General features: G+C 42.7%; 1 protein-coding gene across 1 annotated transcript; it reads right to left on the reverse strand.

Annotated features, from left to right (window-relative positions):
- Positions 1-11,634: 11,634 nt before the first annotated feature.
- LOC144682744 (ras-like protein family member 11A) lies at positions 11,635-18,117 on the reverse strand. The gene is made up of 4 exons (XM_078545387.1): positions 17,840-18,117; positions 13,888-13,944; positions 13,718-13,794; positions 11,635-13,395 (listed from the first exon to the last, which is right to left on the reverse strand). Exons 1-4 carry the CDS (start codon positions 17,958-17,960, stop codon positions 12,928-12,930), a joined length of 723 nt encoding a protein of 240 aa, XP_078401513.1. The 5' UTR covers positions 17,961-18,117; the 3' UTR covers positions 11,635-12,927.
- Between the last annotated feature and the right edge of the window lie 5,194 nt (positions 18,118-23,311).

The raw sequence follows: 23,311 nt of genomic DNA on the forward strand, positions 1-23,311 counted from the left end.
TAGTAAAATGATAACGCCTATTGTTGGCATCTGGTTACAAATGTCGTCTCTGATATATTTGCAGCATGGGTCATTAATATTAAGAGCAAGAACAATACAATGCAATGTTCATTTGCGTGTGCCCTACAGGTGATCCCACTGCAACTATTAAAGAAACCAGACCATACAAATTTTATTTTAACAGCATCGTGCAATATTATTAAATCGGCAGGAAAGTATTCCAATATGGGATACTATCTGTGCAGACAATAACACTGATTTCGGTCACTGCCTCGGCGCTCATTAACATCTTCTGCACATTGCATCATATGGATATAGTGATAGTAAATTCATATTTGGAGGAAAGATTCAATACTTGCAACCCAGATAAACTGCACTAAAGCATTTCCATTCTGTCGAAGTAGAAGACTTTCTCCTGTCTGGGTGCATGACAGTAATAGATATAATTGTTTCATAGAAGGGGCGTAGTTGGATTCTATTTTTTTTAAATTCTTTCATGGGATGTGGGCGTCGCTGGCTATGCTAGCATTTATCGCCCATCCCTAGTTGCTCTTGAGAAGGTGGTGGTGAGCTGTCTTCTTGAACTGCTGCAGTCCCTGTGGTGTAGATACACCCACAGTGCTGTCAGGAAGGGAATTCCAGGATTTTGACCCAGTGACAGTGAAGGAACGGCGATATAGTTCCAAGTCAGGATGGTCTGTGGTTTGGGGGAGAACTTGCAGCTGACGGTATTCCCATGTATCTGCTGCCCTTGTCCTTCTAGATGGTAGAGGTCGTGGGTTTGGAAGATGCTGTCTAAGAAGCCTTGGTGAGATGCTGCAGTGCATCTTGTAGATGGTACACACAGCTGCCACTGTGTGCCGGTAGTGGAGTGAATATTGAAGGTAGTGTATGGGGGTGCCAACCAATTGGGTTCCTTTGTCCTGGATGGTGTTGAACTTCTTGAGTGTTGTGGGAGCTGCACTCATCCAGCCAAGTGGGCAGTATTCCATCACACTCCTGACCTGTGCCTTGTAGATGGTGGGCAGATTTTGGGGAGTCACAGTTACTCGCCATAGGATTCCTAGTGTCTGACCTGCTCTTGTAGCCAAGTATTTATATGGCTAGTGCAGTTCAGTTTCTGGCCATTGGTAACCTCCAGGATGTTATCGGGTGGAATTCAGCGATGGTAATGCCATTGACTGTCAAAGGGAAACTGTTGGATTCTCAATCCTGGTTTTTATTTGCTTACATTTATTTCGATGAGGCCCAAGATTCTCATTTATATGCTGGTTTAAATTCAAAAGGGAATCTTGAGATGTGTACAGTGTTGACTTTCATGGTACTAAACCTTAAAAGTGACCCTCACAATCGCCCAGCCCCACCCTAACCCCCCCCACCTGCCCACCCACCCACACCCTCACCCCAACACTCACCCCAGCACCCCACTCCCCACCCCATCCACAACTTCCTCACCACCTGCCTGCCCCACCCCACCACCCCCCACAATCCAAACCCTCACCCCACCATCCACCATACCCAACCTACCCCACTACCCTTCACACCCCAAACTTCCTATCCCTCACCCCATCACCCTGCTGCCCCCCCACCATCTACCCAACCCAACCAATCCAAACACTGCCACACCCTCACTGCAAACACCCACACCCACCAACACCTCCACCTCACACCCCCACCCTTCAACCTGCACCCCACCACACACCCTGACCACCCACCCCCTCACCCCATCTCAAACACCCAATCCACCACCCCACCCTCCACCCCAATCCCACCCCCCTCCGCCCCACCTCAATGCCCCATCCGCCCACTTCTCCCCCCAAGCCCTACACGGAACATGCAATTAGCTCTCAAATGATTACAGGAACTTCCCATTTTTCAAGCAGAATTTCAGGTGAGAGCACTCACCTGACATTTGCTGCATTGTTGTTAACCCTGACCTTTGGGCATCTTCGTGGTTTTCTGGTGGGATTTTCAAAAAACAAAATGGGAACCACAAAGCTTCCTGTAGGTCAGAGGCAGCAGCAGTTCCTATTCACAGCTACCATCAGTGAAGCTGACCTGGAAGACCAGCTTAAAGAAAATCAGAGCTATCAGGCTAGTGGTTCTGATTTTTTTAAAGCCGGTCTTTCATGTCTGCTGCTTAGTCCGGATGCCATTTAAAACACTGAGCCTGGGCCCCCTCACTCCATCCCCCAGGACTACCCCCCATCCCCTGGGCCCCAGTGTCTGGCACCTTCTGCAGCACCACCCTCCCAGGTTCTGCCAAAGACCGCTATGCTCCAAGATGTCTAGTTAGAATTATTTGGTTCTATGAATGAGGCACTTAAAAACTATTCGCATCTGGCTCTCTTATTCTTTCCTGCAGATTTTGTGGATACTGTTGGAATCTCCAAAGGAATTTCTGCACTGAGAATTTTCTTGGTTAAAAACAAAATTGTAACTGAAAGCAAGAATGCTGTAGAAAAGAGTAAAGTGTCCCAAAATTTTATAGCACCAAAAATCATTTTCACAACAAGAGGAATTAATGTATAAATAAAAATGTATTCAACTAAATTTTAGCGAAAAGAATATCAAAAGTGGCGGTTCACAAAAATTGGCAATTTTCTTCACTGTGGCACAGTGATGAAGAAGGATCATTGGGCTAAAATTGATGACCCTCGCTTGCTGCTGGTGAAGCTCCATATGACTAATGAAGTTTCATAAAATATAAATAGTTCTTCCTGTGGTTGGTGGCATTCTGTTTACCAATAATGTCACTTTAATGCCCAACAAGTGGATTCACAAATACTTTTATTTTAATGTAGATGTCAAAAATATCGTGAGTTATACCTAGAGCTCTCCTGGTATCCTTAACCAATACAGGACAGGTTAACTGGCTATCTATCCGATTGTGGAATGTTGCTGGTACAGAATGGCTGCTGTATTTGCCCATGTTTAGTGTGGCCAACCTTCAGCCTGCAAAATAAACCCAATCTACTTCATAATTCAAACAGCTCACTGAGCAGCTCCCAATTAAAGATGTGCATAAATATGTAAACCATTTATAAATTTATAAACCAATAATAAATAAGCAGATAACAAAAGTGGCTTAAAAACAGAAAATGCTGGAAAAAAAACTCAGCAGGCCTGACAGCCTCTGTGGAGAGAGAAACAGGGTTAATGTTTCGAGTCTGTATGACCCTGCTTCAGAGCTAAAGAGAAACGTTAACTCTGTTTCTCTCTCCATAGATGCTGTCAGGCCTGCTGAGTTTTTCCAGCATTTTCTGTTTTTATTTCAGATTTCTAGCATTCACAGTACTTTGCTTTTATATTACATAAGTTGCTTACTCAAACGCCAATGTTCATGATCATGATTCATCTCAGTTCAGAAGTGAGGTACGGTAATTATATACAGCCCACTCATCAGTTGTTACGCAGGGATAAAACCACTGCTTTGAAAAGTTGAGTAATCTTGGCTGACCATCACTTACAATCACTTTACTCCAAAAACAGAAAATCATTATGGAAAGCATTTTGAGAAATTTGAATAAGATGAAAGGTGTTAGATTATTGCATTTCCAAAAATATTTTTTCAATACCATGGGTTTTGTAAAATAATACGTAGCACATAAAAGCATTATACCCTAATCTTTGTCTTTGTAAATGTCAATATGTTATTATTCATCTAAAAGGCTTATTATTCACAAACTTCTACAGCCTCTCAGTCAGTATAAACATCTGATGCGTACTTTTCTAAATAAATTTACATTTGCATTATATCATAATGTACACACACATCTTTTAAATTAATACTTTAGATGCAAGTGACATTTTCAAAGTTGTAGAAATATTCTTGTAAATTTATTATGTTACATTTTAACTACCAGTGGCTAAAATTTGAATATCAAACCAATATATTGTGAAATGATTAACAATATCATATTGAAGTACTTATAAATATTTATACCACAAGAACCATTTCAGAGGTAATTTATCACTATTGATTTATGTGCCTTTGAGCTGACATGAACTACTTTAGAATGTTTAAATGTCACTTACGGAAAGCATCAATGAATTTATTTAGTCAATTGACCATGCAACAGTCAACAGGGCGATTATATCAAAAAGTGGAAGCGAAATTGGAGTTAGTAATGTGAACATAGGGTTCATCTAATATCATGAACTGTAAGATTAATTCACCATCTTGAAATCGGACAGGATTTTTTGCTTCAATGATCCTGGAGCATACTGAGATTGCATACAGGGAAAATGTACACCCAGCCCCGGATTTCCTAAACATTAAATTTAATGGGCTGGAAATCACAGGCTGAAAATTTCCTAACACAAGCTTTTTCTCCTGAAGAGCCTTTCTAAAAAAAAAATAAAGCTATTGGGAGCTGCAAAACAAAGATTCGGCATTTCTAAACCTAATACATGGCAAATTGATGTGTGCCTGGTAGAATGCATAATTTTCATATATAATAAATAAAATACATGGATTGAATTTATTTATGAATGGAATTTCAATCTTGTGGGGAGGTGGTGGTGCAGTGGCAATATCAATAGAACAGTAAACCAGAAGCCCAGGCTAATTATTTGGAGACATGGGTTCAAATCCCACCATTGCAGCTGGTTGAATGAATGAATTTGGAACATAAAGATATTCTCTGTAATGTTAGCCATACAAGCTACCATGATTGTTGTGTAAACCCATCTGGTTCACTAATGTCCATCAGGGAAGGAAATCTGCAATCCTTACCTGGTCTGGCCTACATGTGGCTCCAGACCCACAGCAGGGTGGTTGACTCTTAACTTTCCTCTGAAATGGCTGAGCAAGTCACTCATGTCAAGACCAATTAGGGATTGGAAACACAATGCTGGCCTTTCTAGTGAAGCCTACATCCCATCAAAATTAAAAGAGAACTAACTCTGAATTATCACATTTTTTGCATCTTTTTGATTTATTCTTTCTATTTCCAGTATACACATGAGTGATAGTTAAGCATGTTTGGAAAGAAACTGTAAAAATGGTGAATTATATTAATTTAATGGAAAACAGCATGTTTCCACTTTGAATATAAAAGTAATAAGAAATTTGCATATAAAATTAGAAGAACGTTTTTATAACAGATCTTGTGATAAATGATTTTAAGATGAGTAAAATTAAGACACTTTATCGGCTATTGATTCTTGTGATAAAAAAAATAGCTTCTAAGGCACAATCGGAATAAATTATCAGGTGGAGTTTTCCATTTTGGAGACTAAACGCGATGATAGATGGGTTTTGTGGCATGTTTCCCGCTGGTGGTGGGGTGGGAAATCATTCCCGGTTTCATGCTCAGAAGCTGATTAACTATACATCAGCGATTAGCTCTCTGAATCACACGGCAGGACAGGCACTGATTTGTCTGCCCTACCGTTACCTAATTGGGTCGAAGGTCCAGGCACCACATTTAAATGCCACCTAAACGCGCACACATTACTCTCAGCAAGCCAGCTGTGTGCAGGAAACTTCTTGATACGGCTCCGCCGAAGGAAAAAGCTGCCGCCACTTTCAGCAATGACTCCCTTGAGGCCCCAATCCATGGAGTCCACCAGCACTGGGATGTCCTGTACCCGAGGGATGGCTCCAGGAGGCCCACCAGCTCACCTCGCCGGACTGTGAGGTGGTTGCAAGGGAGGTCAACGCATCAGGCACCCATCTGAGCAATGCCATCCAATGCAGGAAGAGGGTGAATGATCTCATCTGCTCCACCAAGGTAAGTCAACCTTCAGCTCGCTCCAATCTCACACTCATAATGGCATCATGCACTCAAAGGGTTACACTGCTCAGGGATCTCGCACAATGTTTGCCGGGGGAGACATCAACACTGATTGTCTCACGGATACTTTAACATCACCAACATCTCATCTATCATGCTGCACAAACTCCATCCTCAGCCCATACACACAGCAGGCACTAAGGGACAGAAGGAATGTGGCCGTGTCCCATTGCCTGCACCTTACTTCCCTTGGAATCGTGTGGCTATCAGTGTGGTACGGGCACGTCTTCCGTGTTGTGTTTCTTCAATGGCATCCTCATGTGGAAGCTGACCCTCATCTCCCAATTCAGATTCCTGCCCTTCCTGCTCTTCATCGTCCGAGGAGCTCTCAGCCTCCTCCGTGTCTCCCTCTGACAAGGGATCCCCCTTTGAAGTGCCAGGTTGTGAAGGGTGCAACAGACCACGATTATCCAGTGCACCCGCTGTGGAGAGTGTCTCTGTGCAGACCCCCACCTGGGTGATCCAAACATCAGAAGCACATCATCAGATGCCAATGGTCTGCTCAATGATGTAACATGTCAAGCTATGCACCACGTTGTACCTCTCCTTCAAAGCTCTCTGAGGACGACACACGGAGGTCATGAGCCATCATTTGAGCAGGTCCCCCTTATCCCCAAGCAGCCAGCCCTGTACTCACTGAAGCCCTTCAAATATGTGAGGCACTTGGGAGTGACTCAGGATGTAGGAGTCATGGGAACTCCCAGGGTACCTGGCACAAATGTGCACGATGTGCTTCTGAATATCACACACCAGTTAAACGCTCAGGCAGTAGAACCCTTTCCTGTTAATGAACATCAGGGGCTGCTGCCATGGAGATCTCAAGGCCACACGTGTGCAGTCGATTGCACCCTGAACTCTAGGGAAGCCTGAGAGAGCCGCAAGCCCCAGAAATCTAGCAGCCTGGCTAGTTTCATCGAGTGTGAACTTCACATAATGATGAGCCTTACTGTAGAGGGCATCTGTCACCTCCCTGATACATTTATGTGCTGAGGACTGTGAGATGCTACATAGGTCCCCTGTGGATACCCGGAACGTTCCGCAGGCAAAATAATTGAGCGCAGCAGTGACCTTCAGGGCCATGGGCAAGGGGTGTCCCTCCAGTCCACAGGGTGTTAGATCCTCCTGCAGAATGTGGCAGATATGATCCACCACATCGCTTGACAGGTGCAGACGTGCACAGCACTGTCTTTCACTGATCTCCAGATAGGAAAGTCTTCTTCAGTAGACCGTTGGTTGTATGAGTTGCTTCCATGGGGTGAATCCAACCTTCTCATTCTCTGGGTGTTGCTGGGCTTCCCTGGACAATGGACCTCAGGCCGGGCCTCCTCTTGAACCTGTGCTAGGCGGTGCCGGGCCCTTCTTCTCCTCCTCAGTTGGATCACTGCCACCAAGAAGGCAGCATTGAGCATAGGCTCCATTATTCAATCCTCCTTCTACCTGTGGACTGATAGAATCAACAGATTAATGAATACTGGGTAAATTTAGCAGATTCACAAACAGAAAGCCACTGTCATGCCCTGGAGCTGCATCTGTGCTACTAGCTTGTTACCATGTAGCTGAGGTGTACTCTCACAGATCTAGGTGACCAAGACGCCAACCCTGATACCTGACATCTCAATCCCACAGAAGCTGGAAGAGTTTTGGACACATTCCTGAAAAGTGCCACTTTACCAAAGGCGCTCCTGCAATCTCTGATCTGGTTTACTGATTAAGCTCAACTTGTACTTCAGCAATGACTGGATGCCCTTTGGCCTGTTATCCACACCAATTGGCGAAAGCACATTAGAGGCTTTCATTGATGATCTGGCAGAGATGCAGCAGCTGCTTCCTTAACAGTTGTCTGCATTTTCCATTCTCACATACCTCTCTGTTAAAGCTCAGATGGAGGGACTGTATTGCGAAGCCTATGAATCCTGCAGTCTCTCGTTAAAGTGCATCAAAAGGCTGTGGCTTCAATTGCATCTTCTCAGGGAAGTCTTCGTCTTTTCTCTCAGCTCTGACTCTATTTCAGTGCTGTGACTCTGAGCAGTTTGATGGTGCCCCCTGAAAGGGCCCCTTAGACCAGCCGTGGGGTTCTCCCACACTGCCTCAGACCCCTCCCACAAAGATTCTTTTCCAGTTCAATTTTAAACTGTGCAACTTCAGGCTTTCAAGATGGTGATATTGCATTTCAACTTCAAGACCAGCTTTGACGCTCCCTCTGTCAGTGTTTGGGTCCCTCCAATCTTCCTGGAAGCTCACGATGTGCAGGTAGAGCTCCCTCCGGTTATTCTCCAACCTCCCCCAGTAACCCTGGATACCATTGTTATTATTGTGGACATTCCAGCCCTCCCCACTGAACCCATCACTGTTGATGTCCCCATGTCTCATGTGGACCTCACTCCTCCCCAACTCAAGTCTGTGGTGCATGGTCACATATAGGCTGCAGATGGTTCCTCTAATCATGACCATCCCATCTGCAGCCCAGTACCAAGGCAGACAACCCCATCACCTCCGAATTTAAGACTATGAACACACACTGCACACAAAGCTGTGCCTTATCCCAAATGAGCACACAGGCATTCCACCTCCCTGGAGCTGGACTATGACGTGCATGCCATACATAGCACTGTAGCATGGCCCACAAAGCCCCAGGACTACCTTTAATCTCTCACCCTGACTATGAGGTGCACAAAGCCCCAGGACTGCCTTTGATTTCTCACTCCAACATCTTGGCTCCAGACCATGGAATATGACTGTCTTTCAGTGAGTTCCCCCATTCCTTAATGACTGATCACAACAGTCTCCCTTCCCCTCCAACGCAATGAATCTCGATGCAACCCAGCCCTCTTGTGCCACACTAACATAACGCCCCCGTCCCCTCATATTCTGGTGTATGAGTGCACACCCTCCCATTCATACAGTTCAATTCCCATTAACACCCTTGTGCGTCTGCGTTCTAGTCTTCCATGTTGGCCTCCAGCTTCCCCACCCTCGGTCTCCCCTCTGCCTGCCACTGTTCCCTGTCCCATCTCCAACCCACCATACCCCATTGACCCTCGTCTCTGTCATCCTTCCTCCCACCCCAGTCATAATGCTGGTCTCTGTTTCAGAGTGCAGCCCTGCCTGAGCCCCGCAGCACACAGCGAGTACTGTCCTCCCAGAGTATGGCGGTACCCGCCATCAGCAGACCAACCCTACACCCCCACCAGTGTGGCATTGCACTGCCACTGCTGAGAAACTGGACCAGTGCTGTTACAGGTAGGCTTTGAATGTTACCTTCATCTCAAAGTCACGAGCGAAGTGAGGGTAGACAGCTGCGCGCCACTTATATCCAGGCATGCTTTTGGTTGGTCTAATTTCCCACTGGCATGGCATGTAATTGGGAGAGGGAACATGATTCCGGCAAGTAGCATTTTTGATGAGTATTCATAACGTGGGCCTAAATTTCACGCTTGGCGTATGCGTCAAGTCGGCGGGCCCAGACGTGAACGTGAAATGCGCTTCCGCCCGCAATCGGCCCCCAAAGGCGTGGTGAGAAGGCCTCAGCGCTGCCAAAGGGGATGGCAAGAGTGCGGGCGCTGACAAAAACAAGGGTGCAGGTGGGCTCTTCTAGCGAGCTCTTTGAGGGCAGACAGCTACTGCAGAGCTGCCTCAGGGAGCTGCAGACCTGTAGAGATTAAATGACAAGAATAAAATGCAGCAAACTGTGTCTATTGAACACAATCAAGCACCCAATCAGAACTCAAAAAATATTAGTCCCCAGATACCTTTTTGTATTATATTTCACCCCGGACATTTCATCCTGCCCTTGGATGAGGTTTCATTAAAAATGGCTGCCTGCCTGCCCATTTTGCCTGTGTGATGAGCGCAAAATCTCACAGGCAACGTAAAATCATGGACAATAGGGTTTTTAATGGCCTTAATTGGCCCTTTGTCGGCGGGCACAGCTCTGACTCCCCTGCGTGCCCGCCGACCTTGTATTGCTCACGTGCGCGATGACGTTGGGGTACATGCCTGACGTCATTTCGTGAAATTTTACGTGTATTCAATTCAAGCGTGCACCCGCCCGATCAACTTAAATCTCTGGCCATGGTAATGCATGCCAACGGCATTCCCTCCATGGAACAGCGGGAAACCCAACCTGCCATCTGCCTGCTGTGAAAGTGGTGAGGGGAAAATTCCAAATTGATTTCCTGTCGACGGGATTTTGACTTTTGGCCTCTCTCCAAATTTTGTGCTCCCGTCTGTCACGAAACCTGATGGCAGAACCAGAACATTCTGCCCATCATCTCTGCTATATTAAAAACAATAATCTTCGCAACCATACAACCTGTTCCTTGAACGAAAGGCATTATTAATAACCGTGGTGTAGCTGTACCACTCAAGCAGGTTTATTTAGAGTGCAATGATGTTTTTAGTTAAAATAATTGTTTGAAGCCACAAAATGGAGCATAATGATTAGCCTTTTATCCTGAAAATAAAAGCACAGCTCTTACATTTCTTGACATAAGATTTTTAGGTTTCTTTCATGATAATACAGCTCAACTGTAAAAGATTGGGAGCTGCAAATGAGATGCATGTGGCTGATGCTAATCCCAGTCTATTTTATGGGCTTGTGAGTTATTTGATCGTCAAAAGTTTGACCTTTGCAGAAGATTACCAAATGCTTTTGTCATATCATTACAGTGGCTCTTGGGAGAAATTATTTGCAGGTAATTACAGTGAATTTTTGTACTGAGAACATGGTATAATAGTGATACTTTAATTGATTTATCCTTCATGCCTGTTTCACATTTCTGAGACCAATCTTTATCTTTAAAATCTTTTCATAGCTGTTTTGAACATTTGATTTTATTGTGATCAACATTTTAATCAATGATGTTGTTCAATTCATGAGAAGCAAAAGTTTCTGATTTGCCAACAACGCCTCTTGAAGTATTTTTTTTAAGAATAGCTAATCACTTGAATTTCATACAAAAAGCTTCTTCACGTTAGAAGGCATGTTACATTCGAGAACTAGAGGGTAACCAAGGGACTAAAAAGTGAGGAACTTAAGGTAATTAATATCAGCAGGGAAAAAAGTATTAGAGAAACTTAAGGAGCTAAAGTCCGATAAATCCCCAGGACCTGGTGGCCTATGTCCTGGGATTCTAAAAGAGGTAGAGAAAGTGGATGCACTGGTCATGATTTTCCAAAATTCCCTACATCCTAGAACAGTCCCAACAGATTGGAACTCCTCTATTCCAGAAAGAAGGGAGGGAAAAAACAGAGAACTACAGGCCAGTTAGCCTGGCATCAGTCATCGGGAAAATGCTGGAATCTATTATTAAGTCTTAACAATGCACTTAGAAAATCATAATTTGATCACACAAGGTCAACATGGTTTTACGAAAGGGAAATTATGTTTGAAAAATGTATTAGTCTTTTGAAGATGTAACTAGTAGGGTAAATAAAGGGAAACAAATAGATGTAGTATACTTGGATTTCCAAAAGCCATTCAATATGGTGCCATACAAAAGGTTAATATACAAGATAAGGGCTCATGGAGTTGGGAGTAATGTATTAGCATCGATTGAGGATTGTTAACAGGCAGGAAACAGAGAGGAGGGATAAATGGGGCATTTTCATGTTGGCAGGCGGTGACTAGTGGACTGCTGCAAGAATCAATGCTTTGGCCACAGCTATTTACAATCTATATGAATGGTCAGGAAAACGGAGTTGAGGCAGAAGATCAGCCATGATTGGCAGAGCAGTGTCGACAGATCATATGGTCTACTCCTGCTCCAATTTCTTATGTTCTTAAGCTGTTTTAGCAGTACTGGATATACCAAGCAGAATTTTCACATTTGCCTCTGTTTCAGTTTTTTTTATTTTTCATGGCACTCATTACAATCATTTAATGGCTCGTTAATTGTATCAGTTAATCTGTGAAGCAAATGCATTTAACTTGAGCATATATATTTTACACCACAAGTTAAGGTTCCTGCAGTAATTCCTCCTGTCCAGTCTCTCCACCCGACGAACAGTTTTAAGAAAAAGGTGACTGTCTGATGTCAAGCACAGCAAGGGATGGCCACATCACTTGTAGCCTAACTTGTACTTTTCACCAATTATCAAAGTAGAAAATACTGGAATTATACTGCAACTCATTAAGTAAATTGTTTTGGTTTTATAATCATATCAGAATTAAAATCAATACTTTATCCACTTCTTCCAAAATATTTCAGTAGTTCTTGAGAATTACTGAATTCCAATATGTTCATTAATTAGTATAAGAATAAATCTAGAAACTTAGTACAAACATCTTTATATATAGAAATGAACACATTTTCTATTTAGTCACAAGAATAACTAATCAACGTTTGTATAAAATACAGTAAAATGTATTCTCTCCAGCAAGCATAGTGTTGTGGTGCAATCAGTAAAATGCAGGATACTTACAAACTCATTACACATAAATGTTTGGCTGTAATGTTTTGAATATTTTTCTTCAAAATCTTTAAACTGGAATTGACAAAAATTGCGTTTTCTGAAATAGAATCCACAAATTATCTTGTAAACAATCATAAAATTCCAGTGACTAATTACAATTTCATAAAGTCAACAGGGAGACTGTTGTGACCTCTTGCACCCTAACTGGGTGCCCGAATCCTATATAACCTGCCTTAATTACACTCCAGTCTTCTTTAATCTTTAGCTGTTTTAAGTTTCTTTGTGACTGTGTCATTCTCCCAAGTCCAGACCGTATTTTCAGCAGAAATGACTGCTCCCTTCACAATTCGCTGCAAGACTCAGTGCTGTACAATGAAGCCTCTCTATTACATCCTCTAAAAAGTAATTATTGGCAACATTGGAAATGTTATTCTGCTATTCTTACCATTTTCATCACAAGTTATTCACAAACAATGAATAGCTATATTGTTAGTAGTAGGAATCATATGAGCTTTGGGAAGTAAAGAGATATTCACCTTTCCTCAAGTAAACCCTGCCCCATAATCAATCACTACAAAAATCCACATTACTCTATCATTTAAAGCCACTTTTATAATCTTGCTGGAGGTAAAAGGCACTATTTACAAAAGTCCAACTAACAAAGTGCAATTCTGTTTGTTATCCATTGAGTTTGATCATTTTAATGTCAACTTCATAAAGTGGCACCAGATTTCACTTTGGAAGAAAGAGCCTGCTTGAAACGTCGTTTTAAATCTTGCATGTTTGGTGACTTTGGTCGTGGAATAATTGATCCTCTTCGTTTTTCTCCATTATTGTTCATATGTAGTTTGCTCACTTCTTTGTAGATATGCTGAAAAACATCATACACATCCTCATAGTTTTCTCTTGTGGAGATTTCTAAGAATGTTGTGCCAAGTTCATTTGCTAGTTGGATCCCATCATTGGTCTGAACTTGTCTGGCATGCAGTAGGTCACTTTTGTTGGCAACAATGATCACAGGGACCTTCGTATCAGGGTACATTTTGCGGATATTCTGGTACAGGGGACGAATCAGTTTATAGCTATTGTAGTCTGTTATTGAATACACCAAGATGAAGCCCTCAGCCCAGTGAATACACCTGGAGACAAGGTCAGGAAAACGTGCACATTCTCCTTGAACCTAAAAACAAAAAGAAATTTATCAGAAAACAGCCCATATTTTAGACTAGCAAATTTAATGCCAAAGCAAAATTATTACTGTTCTATAACTGAGTAACTTGACTAATTTTATTATCTTGTGTTTAGACAAGCTTCAAATCAAAACTGAAGTTTTTGATTAAATTAGTCTTCTTGCCAGTTACAATCCAAATAAACTGCAAACACTAAGAATGTCTTCAGGAATGCTTATCCATTATTGATTACAAGCAATATATGTTTTTTTTCTGATTTCCTCAAATTCTTACCCCACATTCCCAAGAATGTAATAGTCACTGGTACAATACCTGAACACAAGGTGTGTCTTGCACTTGCAGTGAAAGTTGTTCTCCTTCAATATGAACTAGTCTTGAATAAATATTTCCTGTGAGGTAAAAACAATGGTTTGTTAGAAATTATTTATTATCCATTCATTGGTGGTGTTCAGTTTTGGTTGAATAGTTTAAGAAATACACACCTGTATTTGCTTCATAATCCCCAATAAACCTCTTTGTTAAGAACCGAACAATCAATGCTAGAAGGAAACAAAAATACATATTAATATTTCATTACCACTACTATTGCAGTCATTCTTTTACATACATTTAAGAAATGATCATGTTCATTGAAGGCACCAGAGATACACAGTAGTTTTTGTATCCAGTAAGTAACAAAAAACGAGGTTAATTCAGCAGCCCTGTGTCTATCCTCCCTTTTAAAATAAAAGCAGCTTCTATATTGGTGTTCTGACATGCTAGATCTGCCAGTTCCAGTTGGTGTAATCCTCAAGGAAACTTGTCGAATTCACTAAGGCTGGCTGTTGTGATTATCTGTGTTGTTACTGGAACTTTTCACTATAGCAAGCCGGTGGCACTGCTATGGGTCAAAACTAACAAAACAATTTAAAATGAATCAGTTGCTAGGATGAAGAGGAACAGCCAGAGGTCAAACTTACATGGCCTGTCTCCAGACATCTCAGTCAAATATGGGGCATTCAGTAGAACTCGTCATAATGCAGAAAAAATACAAAATCCTTTAATTGTAGCATAACATGTTTTGCTTTGCTTTATTAATGCAGTGTGTAAACATTGTATGGGCCTGCTTCTTCATGTATTTTTCTACATATTTGTGTTTTGATAATCTGGGGCTGGTTGTGGAGGGTAACAAAGGGCCTCTGAATGTTTGAATCCAGCTCTGGAAGGGCTACTTTATTTGCAGTACACCTTAAATTCTTTATTTATTTCAGGGACATTGAGGCTAGAATCACTGTAATAAAGGAGAAGCTTATTTAATATGTAAAAGTTATACGTAGCTGTTTGTAGATACAACCAGCATACACTTACATAGCTCCTTTAATGCAGTCATGCAATTATAATCAGATCAGGTTGTGTGAAAGAGTTCAGCACTGACTTGCTGCATCAAAGTTGGAGATCACTGATATAGTTTACTTGATCTCTGTTGATGATTTCACTATCTTTCACTGCAAGTGATTTTTGTCTAAACAGGAAGTTATTGTTAAACTAACATAGCTCTGTATAGTTCTGAAGTCTGAAGACATGCCATTTCCAGCTGAAGAGTAGAAAAACAAAACAAAGTATTTCTCAGTGAAAAGAGGATTACCCCTGGCTATTAAAATAAGTCAGGAGTCACATTAACTATCTCAAAAGGATATCAAATTTCAGTATTTTCTGATTGTTCCTAATTATTAACCAGGGCAACATTTAGCTTTGGGATTGACCAGGTAGCCCACAAGGTACTTCATGTTTTCTTTAGTTTTGACCCAAGTAGCACCACCAGCTTGCGCAATACTCCTGTACATCCTATATTCTTTCCATTTTGTCTGTCAGGAAACTGGAAAGAAGGAGTGGGAAGAAAAACTCATGAGCTACTACTCACTCCTAAATAATAGGGGTAATTTTCTGTAGTATGACTGCAGTAATAATACCATCAAACAGAAAACAAGTACATGTGCAGTTTTGAAAAACTAAAGAAATATAGAGTTTTATTTAAGAATTAGCCTCATAATTGGTTCATTCAGTGCAACACAAATAGCAAACATTTAAACATTTAATTTCAGCTAACTGCACAAGTGGCTTTTTTGCCTTGACTTTAAGATACAAGTGGCTAATATTAAATGAGAATTTAAGAGTTAGTATGCATATCCATTATCTTGGCTTACTCATACACATTACATTTGTGTACAAACATTCAATGGACAAGGTGAAGATTGTGTTTTTGTCAAATCAGTTCCTATTACCATCATTCAAACTACAATGATTTTTCTTAACTTTGCCAAAAATACTTGTAAAGGGAATTCTACTCACACTGGACACTGGATATACACAACAAATGGTATTTATTGTAATTGGCTACTATTTAGATTATTTAGTTTGTGCATGTTTCCAACTTCATTGCAAACCTTTTGAGAATATCTTTGATAAATATTAGAGTACCTCAAAGCGAGCAAAGACCATGTGGAGAAGCGAATGTTTTCCTTCACTTAATTTATACCCACTGTCAGCATGAACATTGCCAACTTATTAAAAACACAGGAGGTGCAATTTAGTATTAAGACTTCCCTCTGCATTACTCTTGCAATGTAACTCAACCATAATTTCTGAAAAACACCCCCTTACTCCTATTCCAGCCATTGTTTTCATGTTCTACAGTGTCTCTGTTGTCTTTGAAAAAGTGAGGCCACTAATTAATACTGATACCACAAGCAGCTTCCTGTTGTTGACTGCCATACACTAACAACTGCTTTGGTAGACTATACCAACTTCTTCCATGTATGTCCTCCAATTCAGCTATTTGGTCCCAATTTTTCATACAGCAAATGGGGGAATTGAGTTTGCACACCAATTATGACAAAATGAAAATGCTTCTTGAATATTAAAGATATCTAAATTCTACAACTCCAGACGGCCTTTAATTTGGCTGAGATGAGAGCTAAATTATGATTTATGTGTATGCACAGCCTTAAACCCCAAAATCCACATGTGTAATTAAAATGCTCACAAGCTTTCCCAATTCCCATTAAGGGGAATGTGGATTCCATCATGGTTTCCAGTCCTCCTCATTTACCTTGACCTTAGCATGCAGACTAGTAGGATAATTCCCAGTTTAAAAGAAATGTACTCATTGAGCATTTGTGTGCACACATTCATAGTGCATACACAATTAAAAAAAAATTGATTCCTGCCTAGTGGGCAAATTAAGTGGTTTAATGAAACACAGAACAAAGGCCAAGTAGAAACGGGTCAAATAAAGCAATGGCTATCTCACTGGTTCTGAAAACCAGTAAGACAGCATTCAGTGCAAGTTAGATCTCTTTGCATTGAAACTGAACATAATAGCTTCCAAAGTAAGATACAGGCACTTATATATGATTGTAGGGAGCTCTCCCCAATGTACTGGCCAATACTTATCCTTCAATCAGTCTCACTAAAAACACATTATCTGATCATTAACTCATTGCTGTTTTGGGGATCCTGCTCCGTGCTAATTGGCTGCTACAATTTTCTACATTACAACAGTGACTACCTTGAAAAGCACTTCACTGGCTATGAAGATGTTGGTTGACTCCTGGGGTTGTGAAAGGCATTAGATAACAGTGAGTCTTTCTTTCTCTTTGGCCAAGCCTTTGATCACCAGTCTTAATATGTCGGTGTATGGCTTGCTGTCAGATTTTGTCTGATTAGTTCCTGTAAAGCGCCTTCGGACGTTTCACTATGTTAAAAGGCGCTATGTAAATGCAAGTTGCTATTGTTGTTTTGCTACCACGCATTCCCCACACACAATTCTTTCACAGCCTATGTCACTTGGCAGTGTAAAATTAGCCACCCTATTCTCTTCTGGCAGTAAATTTCAGAGTCCGTCCTCAAAACTGCCTTTTCAGTGGAACCAAGCAGAACGGTTTGGCAACGCACCCCCGAGTCGGAGACTGCACTTACCCACACGGGCACCAGGGAGAATCCCATTCAATCTTTGTGGGCTGAATTCAATCCTAAATTTCTGAATGAAAGGTCTGTGCATCGGTTCCCCAGTATAGGAACTTAGTCATGTGAGTTTTAAATCAATAGAAATTAACACAAATTACGCAAAAAAGATACTTCATTTTGTAATGAAATGTTCAATCCAGGAATTATATTTTTGATCCCCCGTGTGATGATCGATACTTGAAAGCAAATCGCTTCGATAGTAAACCAAGTCCACCAGGAACGACAAATATTTGTCTTTATGTCCATCTGGTGAGATTGCACAGTTTAGTTAAAATAGTAAAATGCAACTTTCTAGGCGAAAATCCTTTCCTAAGGCAAATTACCTTTCCTATGACTGAGAATACTGATCTCTTCAAAAGTAAATTGTTCAACGGTACAATCGACAGTTCTGTCAGCGTGGAGATTTTTCCCAGCGTAAACCTGCCTTACCTGTTTTCCCGACAGTGCTTGATCCTAACACTGCGATCTTAATGTCCCTGTTCATCACATTATCGCATGACTCCGCTATGGGAACTAACAGCAAGTTCGTCGACATATTATACAGACGCATCGGTCCTTTCCAGTCGGCAGCCGACCCGATGGAATTTCAGATAGAGCCCGGCCCGACTGAGCTGAGGGAAGGGGAGGGTCACAGCAGGAACTATCTTTCCTATCTGATCAGCAACACCCAGCGCAGCCTCACGCCAAACCTCTGGCGTTTCTCTGGAACTGGAGTCCGGGAGCTCCTTCCACTTCATATGTTGAGTCCTGTGGCCGAACATCCTCCCACCGCTCACACAAACCAATAGAACTCGACTGACGAACACATCAACGTAAATAGGCTGAATACGTCCGTACGGAGCAGCATCCTCACATTGTGTCTCCATCGAGGGTTAAGGGGTATATTTTAAGCTGCAGGAAGTGGAAGTTCAACGCATTGGGAATAAAACTATTTATAATTTTCGCTTGGTCACTTTATTCGAACTTATATGTGGGAGAAATGAACGCCTTTCCTGACGGTCACCCACTGCGCTCCATCAAACACGAGCTCAGCCGAATGGCGTTAAGCACAGCACAGTCCCATTCAGCCAAGGATTGGCACAGACCGACACCAGTCGGTAGGGGTATGGGGGGTGTAGCGGTTATTTACTGGACTAGTAATCCAGACACCCGGCCTAATCCTCTACAGATATGAGTTCAAATTCCACCATGGCAGCGGAGGGAAATTAAACTCAATTCATGAATACAGTTGGAGAAAAGTGGTCTGAGTAATGATGGCCAAGGGCAGAAGTTTACAATCCCCCACTAGCTGGTTTGCAGGCGGGGGTGTAAAATTCCCTGGGTGCCCTTCCCCACCCCGACCTCTCCGCAATTTTGCGCTGGCAGGCGTGGCCTCGGGCACATTTAGCCTCAATTTGGAGGTGGAAGGAGGTTCAGGCAGGAATAGAAGTGGCTCAAGAACCAAACACAGACCTGATCCTGGACTCTGCGCCGAGCACCTGGGGACTGCTTGCATTTCCAGTGCTGGCCCTGCTGCCACTGGCGCTGCTGGGACTACAGAGCTGCTGGCCGATCAGATTGGCTGGAAGCTCTCTGGGGCAGGACCTGAGCACAAGGGTGGAATGGGAGTCCTGTCTCCAGCCAGTCCCGTCACCTTAGAGCATAATATGGCTGCAGGCTGCTGTGAAACCCCACCATCTGAAAACTCTTGCCACAAGCAACTACCGAATTGTTGTAACATCCTCTCTAGTTCACTAATGTCCTTCAGAGGACAAAATCTGCCATCCTTACCTGGCCTGACCTACATGTGACTCCAGACACACATCAATGTGGTTGACTTTTAACTGCCCTCTGAAATGGCCTAACAAGCCAGCTGTATCAAACCGCTACAGAAAAGTCACATAAGAATAAAGGTGGGCAGACTGCCTGGCATTGACCTAGGCAAAAGTACATCCTGTCCAGTTGACCCTGCAAAGGCCTCTTCACTAACATCTGGGGACTTGTGCCAATGTTTGGGGAGCTGTTACCCAGACAAGTCAAGCAACAGCCTGACAGTCATATTCACCAAATCAAACCTTACAATGTCCCAGACTCTTCCCTCACCATCCCTGGTTATGCCTTGTTCCACCGACAGGACAGAGCCACTAGAGGTGGCAGCACAGTGGTATACAATCAGGAAGGAGTGGCTCTGGGAGTCCTTAACACTGACTTTGAACCCCATGAAGTTTCATCGCATTGGGTCAAACATAGATAAGGAAACCTCCTGCAGATTACTACCTTCCCTCAGCTGATGAATCAATGCTCCTCCACGTTGAACACCAGTTGGAGGAAGCACTGAGGGTAGGAAGGGTGCAGAATGTACTCTGGGTTGGTGATTTCAATGACCATCTCCAAGTGTGGCTCATGTGATGAAACCTATACTTACCTGGCTGAATGTGGAGGTTGGGAACATTCATTCCTGATGAACCTCGAGCCTTTCGCATATGTGCCAGCTGGGTACTGGCCGCACATGCGCAGTCCGGTTATTTTACATTCTTCAGGCTGAGGACTGGCCCTGTGTGCCTGCATAGAAAGAAGAACGGCACAAAAGGGCAGGTCAGATGACCTGGAATGGAGTGCCATTGTGAAGTGAGCGTGGCAGATGCTGAGACAAGGAGCAAGAGGGAAAAACCTACTTGACTTTGTCCTTACTAATCTACCTGTCCCAGATGCATCTGTTTATCACAGCATCGGTAGGAGCAATCATTGTACAGATTTTTTGGAGACGAAGTCCTGTCTTCACACCAAGGATACGCTCTAGTGTGTTGTGTGGCACCACTACCATGTTAAATAAGATAGATTCAGAACAGATCTAGCAGTTCAAAATTGGATATGTATAAGGTTCTGTGGCCCACAGCAGCAGCAGAATTGTATTCAACCACAATGTGTAACCTCAGGTTCAGCATATCCCTCACTTGACCATTACCATGAAGCCAGGGAACCAACCATGTTTCTGTGAGGAGTGTAGGAGAGTATGCAACAAGCATGCCTAAAAATGAGGTGCCAATTTGGTGAAGCTGTAACATAAGGCAATATGCATGCTAAATAGTGAAAGCAAAATGTTACAGACAGAGTTATGCGATTCCATAATCAACAGATCAGATCAAAACTCTACTGTCCTGCCACATCCAGTCTTGAATGGTGGTGAACAATTAAACAACTAATGGACATAAGACACTACACAACCATCTCCTTGATGGTGGAGCACAACGTATCAATGCAAAAGACAAGGCTGGAATATTTGTATCATCTTCAGCCAGAAGCGCTGAGTGGATGATTCATTTCAGCCTCCTCCTGGGGTCCCCAGCATCGCTGATTCCAGTTTTCAGCCAATTCAATTCATTCCACATGATATCAAAAAATGAGTGAATGCACAGGATGCTGCAAAGGCTATGGGCCCTGACAACATCCCGTTTGTAGTCTTGAAGACTTCTGCTGCAGAACTAGCCATGCGCCTGGCTACAACACTGGCATCTACATGATGATGTCGAAAATTGGTGAGGAATATCCTGTCCACATAAAGCAGGGCAAATCCAACCTGACCAATTACTGCCCCATCAATCTAACTCTCAATCATCAGCAAAGCAATGGGAGTTGTCATCAACAATGCTATCAAGCAGCACGTACAAAGCAATAACCTGTTACCTGATGTGCAATTCAGGTTCTGCCAGAGTCACTTGGCTCCTGACCACATTACAACCTTGGTCCAAACAAGGATAAAAGAGTTATATTCCAAAGGTGAAGTGAAAGTGACTGCCCTTGACATCAATGCAGCATTTGACTGAGTGTGGCATCAAGGAGCCCTAGCAAAACTTGAGTCAATGGGAATCCGGGTGAAAATTGTCTGCTGGTTGGAGTCATACCTAGCACAAAGGAAGGTGGTTGGGGTTGTTGGAGGCCAATCATCTCATCCCCAGGACACTGCTGCAGAGTTCCTCAGGATATTGTCCTAGGTCCAAATATTTTCAGCTACTTCATTATTGACCTTCCCTCCATCATAAGGTCAGATGTGGGAATGTTCACTGATGTTTGCTACAATTTACAACTTTTCAAATACTGAAGCAGTCCTTACCTGCATGCTGCAATACTTGTACAACATTCAGGGTTGGGCTGATGAATGGCAAGTAACATCTCTGTCACGTAAGTGCCAGGCCAATGACCATCTACAACAAGAAAGCTTCTAACCCTCTCCTCTTGATGTTCAATGGCATTACTATCGCTGAATCTCCCACTATTGACATCCTGAAGATTATCATTGGCCAGAAACTGAACTGGACTAGCCATGTAAAAACTGCAGCTACAAAGGCATGTCAGAGGCTGGGAATTCTGCAGTGAGTAACTCAACTCCTGACTCCCCAAAGGCTGTCTATCATTTACAAGACACAAGTCAGGAATGTGATGAAATCTTTCCATTTACCTGAATGAGTGCATCTCCAAGAACACTCAAGAAGGTCGACACCTTCCAGGACAAAGCAGTCTGCTTGACTGGTACCCTGTCCACCACCTTAAACATTCACACCTTCCACCACCAGTACACAGCAGCAGAGTGTACATCTACAAGCCGCACTGCAGCAAATCACCAAGGCACCTTTGAAACTTGCGACCTCTATCACCCGGAAGAACAAGGGAAGCAGGCACATGGGAACACCACTGCCTGCAATTCCCCTCCAAGCCACACACCACCCAACTTGGAACTATACCGCTGTTCCTTCATTGTTGCTGGATCAAAATCCTAGAACTCTCTCCCTGTGCCTCAGTTGGTAGTACACTCACATCTGAGTCACAATGTTCTGGGTTCAAGTCCCTCTTCAGGGAGCACAAATATCTTTGTTGACACTTCAGTGCAGTAATGAGGAATGGTGCATTGTAGAATATGCCGTCGCTTGAATGAGGTGTTAAACTGACGCCCCACATGTCTGCTTGGTTGGGTGTGAAAGATCCAATGGCACTATTTCAAAGAAGAGCAGCAACATTATCTTTGTTGGCCAGGCCAATATTTATCCCTCAATCAACACCACCAAGAAACAGATTATACGATCATTATCACATTGCTGTTTGTGGGAGTTTGCTGTGGTTAAATCGGCTGCTGTGTTTCCGACATTGCAACAGTGACAACACTTCAAAAGTACTTCATTGACTGCAAAACACTTCGAGGCATCCAGGGGTTATATAAAGCATGATATAAATGCAAGCCCTGTCTCTTTTCCTACCAGCACTGAGGGTGTACCTAGACCACAATGACTGCAGCAGTTCAAGGTGGTAGCTCACCACCACCTTCTCAAGGGTAACTAGGGGTGGGCAATAAATACTGGCCTTCCCAGCAATGTACAGGCCCCATAAATGATTGAAAAAAAGTTAAGGGTGGCCCATTCCATTTCAGTTAAGTCCAACAAGGTCTGATCCAGTTAAGAATGGCAAAACCATTCGAATTAGAGATGGCAGAGTACAATCCAGTTAAAAATGGCAATGTACAATCTAACCGTACCTGCATTTATTTTCCTGTCTTCTTTCATGGGCTCCCTGAATAACATTGACCCCAACTTAGTGCAAGAATGAATTTTCTGAATCACAAATAGAAATTGCTGGAAACGCTCAGCAGGTCAGTCAGTATCTGTGGAGAGAACCAATGTTTCAGATGTGGATATCTGACGAGGAGCTAAAAGATACAGTATTGCAAAAGAACAGTATTCAAAAAGGAACAGAATAAAAGGGAGAGAAAAAGCACACACAAGAAGGAATGAAACCACCTGCAAAATGTTTAAGTTAAACGGCTGAAGTGATATTAAATTGAAACAATAGGAGGCTTATTGAGAAAATTTAAAGAAATTAAAGACATGAGTTACAGAGAGCATCTGTGTACCTCAAGTGATTGCAGAAAAGATA

Source organism: Cetorhinus maximus, chromosome 7 (assembly GCF_964194155.1).
Source record: "Cetorhinus maximus chromosome 7, sCetMax3.hap1.1, whole genome shotgun sequence".
Classification (NCBI taxonomy): domain Eukaryota; kingdom Metazoa; phylum Chordata; class Chondrichthyes; order Lamniformes; family Cetorhinidae; genus Cetorhinus; species Cetorhinus maximus.

Coding starts and splice junctions, on each gene's coding strand:
- LOC144682744 (XM_078545387.1), bottom strand. CDS start 17,960: ATGCGTCTGTATAATATGTCGACGAACTTGCTGTTAGTTCCCATAGCG. Junction 13,945..17,839: donor AAGCACTGTCGGGAAAACAG/GTAAGGCAGGTT, acceptor GTTTCCTTCTAG/CATTGATTGTTCGGTTCTTA. Junction 13,795..13,887: donor GGATTATGAAGCAAATACAG/GTGTGTATTTCT, acceptor TTTACCTCACAG/GAAATATTTATTCAAGACTA.